This window comes from Staurois parvus, unplaced genomic scaffold (assembly GCF_062004578.1).
Source record: "Staurois parvus isolate SC_StPar_1 unplaced genomic scaffold, SC_StPar_1.0 ptg000549l, whole genome shotgun sequence".
Taxonomy (NCBI): Eukaryota; Metazoa; Chordata; class Amphibia; order Anura; family Ranidae; genus Staurois; species Staurois parvus.
Window position 1 is genome coordinate 8,305,525 of NW_028318345.1, and position 12,307 is coordinate 8,317,831.

The following is a 12,307-nucleotide window of genomic DNA, read 5'->3' on the forward strand; positions in this document are numbered from 1 at the left end:
ATATGTTTTAAATAAAAAATTGTTAAAATGGTGACACCTACAAGGTGCCCCCTGTGTGGTTTCACATAACAAAGGTTGAGGATGCTGCTTATGTATTTGTCTTAGTTCTATATGATTTTTTTATTCTTGAAAATTACTCTTCTGTTGCTGTTGGTATATGTATACATTTTATTTTTCTAAAAGTTGTATTCTAATGTTTTTCTTATTTTTTTTCTACTCTCTTTTATCAATGGATATCAATCACTCCTTGTGGACCACTCTATTTCTACCTGTCGAAACAATTTTGAAATGAAATTTACCTCTGATGGACCAAATTTCCTTGTTTCCTGCTGCTGAATGGTTTCTCCAACCTGATCTGCTTGATCTCACAAATCAAACCTTCCTCCATGTTCATCATCTGCTCTTGAAAATCCTTACATTTCTACTCCTTTCTACTGTCAACCTCGGGAAAGCAACGGAAGAAGCCTGGGCTGAGGGTGGCTTCTGTATGCTAGTAAAAAAGAACAACCTGTGCATAAGGAAAGTACTTCAGCAACTCTGCTGCAGAACATGTACACTCAAGGGGTGATTTAACTGCTGCTACTGCAGAGGGTCCCACTTATTAGACTTCTAGATTTTTCATATTAAAAAAAAGTCACCCCTTTCTTTTATTCTCTTTGCCCTCATCCCCCCTGTTGTGGGGGGAATGGTGAACTGTTTTGTTGGAACTTCAAAGAAACAAACAAAAAAAAAACTACAACAGACCTACCTTGTATTGCTGGGTGTTTTACATTCAAGCACCTGGATCCACAGTCAGTATTGTGTGACCAAAGTATTGATGCCAAAATAAAGAGTCAGCTAATGATGTGATGTCAGCTCAAAGGTTTTTCCTTTTGTTGTTCATTGTTTGGTCTCCCTGAGGCAGGATGGGCTATGGCATATTTTAACCCCTTTAGTGTTAAGATGACTTGCCATTTAATGAATTTGATGATTAACGTCTTGTTTTTTTTCTGTGAAATATAAAGAAAAAATTATTTATCCACTAGTTTTATTTTTCTTTGTTTCTGCGTTTTTGTTGCTGGAAACAGTGTGTCATTGCTGCATATAGGCTGTGCCTATATCTGATAACGTTCAAGAGTGAAAGAGGGCATAACTAGATTTTATTTGGTTAGGTGTTGCTCAGGGTTTGCAAAACAGTAATCAAAGAAAACATTGGAAGCGTTGGCTTTGAGTTTTTGCCAAGAATGAATTGATTCTTCTTAAAGTGGTAAGAGTGTGCCTACTTAAACTCCATCCTGTACTCTTTTTTTTTTTTTTTGGTTTTGTATGGGGAAGGGTTAGAACATCAGTCATATTTTTATGTCTGTGTCCCATTTGGGGAGATTTCCCAACATTTATTCTGTGGGTATTGAGATAGAAAGTGACAAAAGTCTCCGAACAGGAGCAGTGACAGCACTTTGCTGTATAATGGAAAAGGTAAAAATTCATCCCCATTTTATCCAAAATAAAGAAAAGGTTATACCCGGAGTTCTACTTTAAATCTGTGTCCTTCCACAAAAAATAAACATTGTGAAGAAATTAAATTACTACCATTATCATGCCATTGCTGAAGTAAAAGCATATCTGTATAGTAAAACAGTAATCTGCAGATTGTTAGATATTGTTTACTGTATTAGGCATGTACTGTGTTGCCAAGCAAAACCTACAGATTACACTGCTGATTATTTTGAGCCATGAAGAGCTGAAGAAACCATGCTGTAAAATCCTTTTAGAGGAGCAACCAACAGGAGCTCTGTTATGTGTACTGAAATACGTATCACCCCCAACCTTCCAAATATGTTTTATTAGGAATATCTTATGAAAGAAATATGAAATGTTTGTATATGTAGATGTCATACATAGCTGTTTGTGGAATTAATCTTATTTTTAATGTTTTAGTGTCCTTAGGAGAAACCCAAGGGCCACCAAATGACACCAGACTTAAAGTGTACCTGTCACTATCATTTTAGATGTTGTTTACATGTTACCTAGTGGTCCTTAAATGCCAGAGCCCCCAAGGTTTTCTTTAGTAGCATCAATCTACCCAGGAAAACTTAAAAAGATCATGCACTCTATGCAAATTATGGAATGCACTGTAGGGAGTAGATGCATCTCATAACACTACTAATTGCTGTAATATGTTTTTCCTGGCCCTGATATGAGCAGAACTGTACAATTGTTCTAACATTATACTGAATGAGGCAGATGTGAATTGTGTGAGCCCTAGAAAACCTTGGGTCTCTGCCAGGTTAAACAGCACTTTATCTTTGTCTAGTAAATGAAAATTGTATTGGGTGTTGCTGTGCCAATAATACATAGATACATCCCTAAAGCTTTCAGTATAAACAGATGCATACCTAAGAACTGCCTGCTGTTTAAACCATTGATAAAGGTGCTAGATCGCACATGAGTTGTAGTCTCCACTCAACAAATTCTACTTCTGGAGTTTTCTGTAGCTGATAATACCCAATTTTTTTTTTTGTTTCTTTCTGCTATTCACTTGTTGACTTCATACTACTAATATGGTAAATTCGTGAATTGTTTGCATTGCTTGTGAGAAGTGGAGTATATGTTAAGCATTTCAACTATAAGTGTGTAAAGAATCTTGGGAGGTCGTTGACAACTGCAGAGCAATATGTTGGCTTGTCTATTTTAATTTGAAATCCTTGTAGCATACATTCATGCACAAAAGTGCTTTAAGGAAATGTATACACTATTACATACAATTTTTTTTTTTAAAATGTGATTTAACTTTATAAATAGTAACAAGATAATGATAGATAAATCATAAAGGTAGACTATTCTACCTATGTCTATTTAATAAAACACTGCAAAGTGCAGTAACCAATAGCAACAAATCAGAACAGAATGTAGATGTATTGAGGGGAAAAAAGATAAAATGTAATTGGTTATTGTAGGTTACTACAGTTTGCATATAGTTGTTTTACTTTATGCTACGTGTACAGTTTGCACATAGTTGTTTTTCTTTACACAACCCTATCAAACCTTACCACTTCCAATGTTAATAGGTACAAACTAAAATCCAGGTAAACTCTCATTGTCACATAAAAAATTGTATGATATCTTCTGGAAAACGTATGCCTATTCATATAAGCTAACAATATGATATAAAATCAGAATTTAAACCTATGCATAAATAAGTGGAAATATTTACTTTGTGTTGCTTATAGCAAACAACTGGTAAGACACTTCTCTCAATTTTCTTATTTGCACTGAAAGACTGACAGCTGGAGCCTTGTAGCCTGCACAGAGACCAACTTAAATGTGAAAGATGTCATCAAAGTGAATTTTTGCATGCCTTGGTTTGTGTTAATGTAAAGATTGGCACAAAAAAGATATATGTACTGCTTCCAGCTGGCCTAATATGAAACTTTAAATGACTTCATAGGAACAGGATTAGGTTTACATAGTGCAAAAAGTATGTTGCACATTATGCTTCCTAGTGTTTTTCTCTTTGTTATTTGATAAATAACTGCAATGCTAAAAGTGGCATAAATTATGATGAACATGTGGCACACATCTGCTGCAAAGTGCACTTTTGTCAGTATTATCTGCAGTGCTTCATAATGTTTTCTGCTCCATAAAGCTTTTAGCATTTGCTCTCTTACTAAATTAATCTTGACATATTTTAATGTTATTCTTGTATCAAATTTTCAGTTCATTCACATTTGTATGTCTTTATGCATTGTTTTAGTATTTTGGAGCTCTGCAAACTTCTTACTTATAATGATATAATGATGGGACCGGAAGATTGATATAAGTCAGGGGTAGGCAACCTTTGAGAGGTGGAGATCTACCTGAACAACATGAAAGAGATCAAAGATCACCGGGGTTCAGTGCCGTTCAGTGCCATTTAAAAGATAAACTAGCAATGCTAGCAAAGTAAAACAGAGGTTGGTGTCAGTAGGGCAGTGGATGGTGTCAGTAGTTTTTATTTTTACATTTTGATTAATATTTTCACAATTTTTTTTAAGCCCTGTTGAAAATGGAGCACTTAGGGGAGGGGCCAGGCAGCAGAAAAAAAAGGAACAAACACCTTACTAGAACTGATCCCCTGGATTTTCCTCCTGCAGTAGCTTTACGCTGGTGGGAGGGCGAGGAGGAGATGGTAGCTTTCATTGCTCCAGGAGGACAATAAAGGGGATCGTCGGAAGGCAGGTATTTAAAAAATCTTAACTCCCAACAAGTGGCTGAGGATTGGGATTTTTCTGCCCCCCCCAGCTACCTTGGTGCCCTAAGGCGGCTACCTAAGCAGCCATATGCTGGGTGCCAGCATAAGGCTGCATAGGCAGCTGCCTTAGGGCACCAAGGTGGGGGGGGGGGCAGAAAAATCCCAATCCCCAGCCACTTGCTGGGAAATCAGATTTTTAAAATACCTGTCCATGGGAGGGATGGGGGGAAGAGGACACTGCTGGTGGGTGGGGAGGGAGGGGGCCAGAGGTCTCTGCTATGGGATAAAGGGGGGCAGAGGACACTACTGTGGGGGGTGATATGAAGGGTGGTAAAGAACAGTGCTATGGGAGTGGCCCTGCCCATAGCAGTGTCCTCTGCACATCACCTCCCTCCCCCAGTAGTGACCCCTTCCCTCCCACCCAACAATGTCTTCTGCCTCCCTTTCCCCCAGCCTCCTCCGCTGCTGCTAACATTCTCAGTGCACAGTGGAGAGCGGAAGGCAGCATGGCTCAGGACAGAAGGTGGGAGGAGGAGCTGGACAAATTACCTTTTCATATTAACCCACAGGAGATTGGTCGCTAAGTCGATCCTAGCAACCAATCACCTGTGGTTTATTATGAAAAGCTTATTTGGGCAGCTTCTCCTCCTGCCCTCTGTCCTGAGATTTACTGTATTCCGCTCTCCACTGTGCACTGAGAATGTCAGCAGCAGCGGAATAGGTGGGGGGGGGGACCTGTTCACAGTCTACCTGTCACCTGTGGTCGACAGACCGTGATCGGCAGGTTGTTGAACCCCGATATTAGTGATATTATGCAACTTTAGTTGATAGCAAAAATATTAAAATTTCAACTGAAGATCAACTGCAGAAGATAATAGATAAGTTTGTTTCACTATTTAAACACAAATAACACGCTTTGCATGTGTGTCTGTAATTACCATATTAGTTAGGGATAGCCCCTGTATAATTGATTCATCAAGAAATAAGGATAGAAATTATGTATACTCTGTGACCCCAATCCTCTATTCTGCTTCTTAAAAGACCTGGTGAATTCCCCCAATTTGACTAGTGGAAGAGGAGACTAAATTGCTGACTGCAGATGGAAGTAGATCTTCTGACTATTGTTTTAAGAAGATGAATCAATTAACTATGTATTTTCAGGATCAAGCCAGCCCTTCCAGAGCACCAGAGAATCCTAGTTGTGTGAATACAGATGACCTGTTGTGGTCATTTCCTCTGATGTACCCAGGGCTATCCAATCATATACTGGATTTGATAATAATCCAAATATTTATGGGAATAGTGTTACTTAAATACATTTTTTTAAATAAAAAAAGTACAAGTTGACTTTAATATAAAGTTTGCCCATAGTAGCTCTGTTTCATTTTTATACATATACTGGAGGAATAAAATGAAGACTCTGATTTGTAGCTAATAGCAGCAAAAACAATACTTAAAAACCTGGCTCTAAACAAAAGACTTTGTTTTAGCTTTAGAGCATTTACTTGCAATTTTCTTCCCCAGTACACCTCCATATGTAGAATATAGCATTTTGTTTAATCATTCAAAAGTTGTCATAACAAACCAATGTTTGGGCACCACACTGGATTTTTTTGTCAAGACAAAGTGATCAAAAAGGGATCTTTTGGCAGTACTGAAACAGTTTGTGGTGACCGCTTTTTGATAATTAGCACTTTATTCTACATATGTGGAGTTGTTTGTGAAGATTTACTTGTGAATATTTTCTATTCTCTTGTTACCAGGACCAGAAGTAAGGAAGGAGGCTCTGCAACAAGGACACACATAGCAGTTAAAACACAAACAAAATTCTAACTCTTACCACTCTATCCAAAAATTAGCATTTCATATATACCGACTGAATTTTTCATGCTACAGGTGTTTCTCTATTTGTATATTGAGTAATCACATAACACACTCACACTGTATTGTCTTGTATTTTATGGTATGTCAGTGCAGGGAGGTTTAATGTGCTGCACTAACACAGGCTGTTTCCAAACAGCAAAAAGACAAAACTGAACCCAGTGTGGCTATGATGGGGAAGCAAAAACAAATTGTGTATGGTATTATTAGATAATATTCCAATTCTCCCTTGTATTCTAGTAAATGCATAAAATAATGTTGCAAATGCTTGTGTGCTTGAGCCCTACAGTGGATTAAACACCATAAGGCTGCTTTAGTAAGGGAGCTGAAAATCTTAATTCAAATAAATAAGGGAATATTCATTAAATATTTAACTGACTCAATTATCAAATACTTTTTTTTTTGTCAATACATTTTTATTGACTTTATATAGGGAACATATATACCGAATCTCCCCGGGCGGCTTGTAGTGCAGACATTGTTAATTATCAAATAATTTTTAAACCAAATTTTTGTTTACATATTTTACCTTCACATGTTTGGTATTCAAAGTGAACAGGAATTTTCATTTAATATGATTGGATAATTACATTGAAAATTCTTTAATTGTGAAGATTCTCAGTTTGTTTAGTAAATCAGCTTGCTTGCATGGACAAACATGTCCAAGCCTATACTATGAAGATATGCAGCTAGCTTGTTATAAAGCAATCTTACTGCTTGTTAAGATTATGTAAATAGTTAAGTGTCCATAGCTAGGACATTGTTCTACTTTCAAGGGAAAAGCTACTTTTATGTGAAAGAAGTAGGAGAAAAGAGGCAGGCTTTGAAAATGCTGGAATTCAGGTCATAGAGATATTCTCCTTGTATAAAATAAGTCATTCACCTCTCAGAAAAAAAAAATCATGCATAAAATAAATGTATATTTATTTACACATGTTTATAGATTAACTGTTCTTAATACAGTATACAGTCAGACATTTTGAATGCTTCACGACTTAAAGAAACATTTCCATTTTCCAAGCATGTAAACTTAAGTGGTACCTTCATAATCAGCTCCATCTACATTTTCAAACACACTCCTTTCCCCAAAACATACAGCCTAAGCAGACAAAACAGTTTGGTTACTGATATACAAAACGCATGCATCGCTTTTGGCTGATTTACTAAAGGAGTTGAGAATCTTCACACAATAAATTGCGTGGATATGCACATTAATAATCAATCTAGGTGCAGATGGAATAAGTAAACAGGAATTTGCTTTTAACATGATTGGATAACTGAAGTGAATATTCACACAATTTCAATCTTCCCTTTTGTGTAAAAATTCAATAGCTAAGCCTCTCCATCTTTCACCACTTTTCCTGGGTGCCAATGCATGCCAAGTATCCTGAATAGAGCAGCAATATATGAAGGGATATTCAAAATAGCCGTAACAACAGATTTCTGGCAAGCATTTGCGCCACAGTTGGTAACATGTGACACGTGTTCAGGTAGTACTTACTATTGCCACTTTTCGAATCTGTCTCTATGGCATAACAAATTCTTAAAGATTTACCATAAATTCTCAAATTAGGAAACTGGAAGAAAGTAAGACCAACCCTGAGTTGGCTTGCAAAGGTACACCAGTATTCAGATCTGCTGGTGCCTGTGCCAGGAAGCTATAACATGTTTACACCAAAGTTCTGCTGGGACAACTCACACGAGCGGATTATTAACAGAAATGCACTTAAACTACCTCTACTGGCGTATAGCTAGTTTGTGTACGGGCATTTCCCATAGGGGTGCAGGGAGTCACAAATCAATGTTGAAGGCATGATTACATTTGGCAAATTACTGGCAATGTTTTTCCTTAAAATTACCAGTTTACCTTTTTGATTTGCAATGGTTTTTCATGTACACAAGATACAATCTCCAACTGACCCACTTGCCTACAACAATGGCATTTATACTACAGCGTGCAATCTGAAATTAGTGGTGGCGCACAAAAGAAGTCTGACAATGTAAAGTATAGGTGTGTCACCTACTATAGTTATATTTGAAAGGTGTACTAAAAAACACCTTTTCTGTGTGGCAGAGTTTGGTTAGGAGGTCTGCTACAGCTTTATACATTGAGAAATGTTTTTCTTTTTTTGGAAGAAAATTGAATAAGCACTGATCAAATAATTTCATGCGCATAACATGCGGAAAGCATGTTCCTGTTTACTAATTTCATCTGCACATTACTGGATAATTGACGTGAATATTCAAATAATTTTTTGTATAAATATTCTCAACTTCTAAAATAAACCAGTCTAAATTTGTCCTCCAGGGTTAGAATAGATCTTGGTTTTCAGGTCATGCTATATGGTCTAGCTCTGAATGCAGTTTAGATATGTTTATTGGCTCTCTAGCTGATTCGTTTATATCCTTCGCGTTCAAGTGTACAGTGTACATATATATAGCTAGGATGCATTTAAGCATGATGTGCTTGAACCCATTGTTACCTGAACAGTGCTGTTCTGCTGATTCAACCTACCTGTTACATTTCCTTGGTGGATCTTCAGTTGACCATAAACAGACTGCTGCAACTCTGCATCAAAACCAATCAGTCTTCAGGTTTTATTGCCAAAGCTTAATTGAACAAGCTGAAAAGAGAAGCTGATGGCTACCATGTACAGCTGCACCAGATTCTGAGTGCACTGGTTTTAGTAAATCTAACCCATATTGTGTAACCTTATCTGCAAATGTATAATCATATCAGTTTTCATGAAGGTTGGCGTTTCTAACATTAAAAAAACAAAATCAATTCATAGTAATATTTATATTTTATTTGTAGATGAAGTCTAGTGTGCTGAAACACTCACAAATTTTAACTCCTGGGTACAATTGCAGTGTAGCATCTCCCAACCATACTTTTCAGATGTGGTCCTCCACACCTTGGAATCTCATTTCTCTTGGTAGAACAGGGATTTTCTGGATATCAAAATTTTAGAACTCCTCCCCCCATATAATCTATGGCTGATTTTTAATCATGAGTAGAAAGTTTTAATAATATGTGCTCGCTAAGATAGTCAAAAATGTTGTAGTGATTTAGTTTGAGGAGAACTGCCTCTTTAAAATACCACTAAACTGTAACTATGAAATGATAACAAGACATCAACATTTGTTTCTTCAAGTGCTTATTAAAAATGTGCATTTTTTTTTTTATAAAACATGCAACTCTGAAGGGAGATCTTACATGTCACATTCATAATTGCAGGTGATTATTACATTTATATGCATGAATACTGGCCCTTTAAATGGCATCATGCATTTAAAATGCTTCCATCAGTTTGCATTAGACAACACTGTTATAGTAAGATGTACATGGAGAACTGCATCAAGTACTATAGTACTGTATCAAATTTTGTGTAAATTTTGATTACAATTTTTTTGAATGTTTAAAAGTAATCTTTTAACAATAGTATGTAACTTTGAGTTTACTGCCATATGAGGTTTTTTATAGCACTTGTATTATATCTCTTATTTTGTACAAGCACTTTATTAATATATAATTGATTGTTTGCATTGCTTTTCTTATATTTGCTATAATATTTTTGTCACTAATCATATACATTGCTGTTAATCCTTTCATGCATTTATAATCTGGATGTAATGTATATATTTATACTACATAAGATATATATGTAGAAATTGCTAAATATTTTGCAAAGTTATATATTGTGTGTATATGAAAAAAATATCAAAAACACTAATAATGTTTCCAGATTTATGTAAATGTAAAATCCTATATAATATATTGTAAAGACAAAATTCAATGATTAATTAAATATATTAAAGGAAATCTGCTGTCAGAAAAAAGTACAAAACATGTTGGGCAGATAGAGGTGACTACATATACCTGCATATGCCTTTTAGACCTTCCTTTCATGGTAAAATCCTGATGTGTTCTATTATGCAAAGTTCAAATACTTCTAGGTATTGTAGTTGAATGTTATTAAGTCCTGTTCCAATACATACCTATTGGCCCATCACTATGATGGGCAGCCTCATTGGCCAATGGGAACATGCAGGAAAGGGCAGGCAAGCTTTGCAAATAGAAATGTTTGGAATGCAGCTGCAGGTGTGTGCAGGCTCCTATGGGTGCCTGCATATAATTCCTGCAGCATTTCCGTTTTTTTCCCATGACATAAATTCTTTAGGTTCATATTTATGTAATCACCATTTAAAAACACATCACAGGAAAATATGTGCATATATTCATGACATAATGTTTTGTACTTGTTATCTTCCAAAGCCACTGTTTCCTATTTCCATTTAGCTAGACGTATGTGAAAATATATGTGGTTTCTATTTACAATTAGTGATTTCATTTTATTGTATGTTTTTTCCTCAGATGCAATAGTTGATTAAAGCTATCAGGCTTTTAATGATCATTTTTTAGTGGCATTAAATTTTACTTTTATATTATCTTTGGATTGTGTAATTAAAGCTGTTCTAAATATAATATTGTCCTTCTAAGAGATGATTATTTGTAAGATGCTATTGTGTAATACCGTGGAGTAAGATTTATGAAGCCTAAGATTGATCATCAATACTTTGTGCTGCTCTTTTGGCACTTAACAGTCACTTTTCAGCACCATCGCCCTCTGTATAACATTTTTGAACTGATATGCAATACTTTGGGGTTAAAGTTACCTTAGGGTTTGTTAGATTATGGGTTGGGTTAAGGATTAAGTGTTAAGGTAGGTTAAGTGTTAAGTGTCAATTTTCAGGCATAGCGTTAGGTAGGTGGTAGTCTACACATGTAAAGTTAATTTTAAGAGTTATGTTAGGTGAGAAGGTTTGGGGAAGGACAGGGTTTAGAGTTCAGATTTGAAAAAGGCTTAGTGATAGTTTACTATGAGTAACAACAATGTGGTGTATGTTTAGAAAATTCAATTTTGTAGCTTTTGCCATTTACTTGCTGTTATTTGTGCCTAAGGCTTTGCTCTAGAGTGTATTCACACTTGAGCAGAGTAGTTTTTTGTGTGTGTATAAATGAGCATTTTAGCAGCGTATTTCAATCATTTTACATGTGTATTCAATCTTCAGGCATTTTTATTTTAGACAATGGAAAGAAATGGGGGGAGGAAATCTGTTCTCACAAGCTAAACAAGTCTGAAAAAATGCAGTACATTTTCAGGTATTCCCATTCAAGTCTATTCAAGTCTGCAGACCAAAAATGCCCCAAAAAAGTAGCTCTTGTAGTTTTTAGAGCATCTGGCATCAAGCTATGAGCACCTGAGCATTCATATGTTTATAGCCACCATTAAAAATACATGAGATTTTGGAAGTTGAGCATTTTAAAACTTCAAGTTACAATACACTCAGGTGTGAGTGGTTCCTTAGATCTAGTGTTTCCATCAGGTTTTCCTCACTCATGATTTCCTCATCTATTCAATCTGAAAACAGTGGTGCTTGTTTTGATGAGTTGTCTTATATCCCTTCTATACACAACACAATTCCCAGGCTGCATCTGATAAGAGTATAGGTGCTTGTAATTTAGAAGTTGGTAGCCATGTTCCTCTACAGCTTTACATCATGATCCGATCTTCCTTCATTAAAGCAATTGCAGCCTAGTTGTAGTATTTAGCTTGTTCCTTTTACTTAACCACTTCCAGTCCGGACACTTTTACCCCCTTCCTGTCCAGGCCAATTTTCAGCTTTCAGTGCTAGCACACATGACATGTGCGCGGTCATGCAACACTGTACCCATATGAAATGTTTAGCATTTTTGTGAGACAGATAAAGCTTTATTTTGGTGGTATTTATTCACCACTGAGATTTTTATTTTTTTGCTATGTAAATTAAAAAGTCCCAAAATTTTGGAAAAAAGTGTTTTTCTTATAAAACTTTGCAAATAAATAGTATTTCATCATAAATCTTGGCCAAAATTTATTCAGTTATATATTTAGTAAAAAAAAAAAAATAACCCAAATTAGTTTATAAAATTATAATTTTTAAACTTTTTTTTACATTATTTTTTATTTATTTATTTTTACATACTGTCACCCTAGCAGTACAGTGTCACCATGGTAACACTGTACTACTTGTGGGGGGTGATGAAGATTTTTTTTTTACACTGACTGCTTTTACACCCATAAAGGATGTAAACGCAATCATTTCTCCATCTCTCTAGCTGCATTTTTTCAGCCATTAAGAACTACTGAGTGAGCTGTGATTGGTCACAGCTTG

The 12,307-nt window shown here is 35.8% G+C and overlaps 1 protein-coding gene across 2 annotated transcripts in view; it reads left to right on the forward strand.

The window, feature by feature from the left end:
* PCSK5 (proprotein convertase subtilisin/kexin type 5) overlaps nucleotides 1-12,307 on the forward strand; it is a 670,507-nt gene that overhangs the window by 526,866 nt on the left and 131,334 nt on the right. The window contains exon 21 of one of the 2 annotated variants that reach the window (XM_089691088.1): nucleotides 453-1,024. The exons of the other annotated variant lie outside the window; for it this stretch is intronic. Within the exon in view, the coding sequence (XP_089547214.1) occupies nucleotides 453-568 (116 nt within the window). The 3' untranslated portion in view covers nucleotides 569-1,024. Of the gene's footprint in view, nucleotides 1-452; nucleotides 1,025-12,307 lie in introns of those variants that run through there. 2 annotated transcript variants of the gene reach the window in all.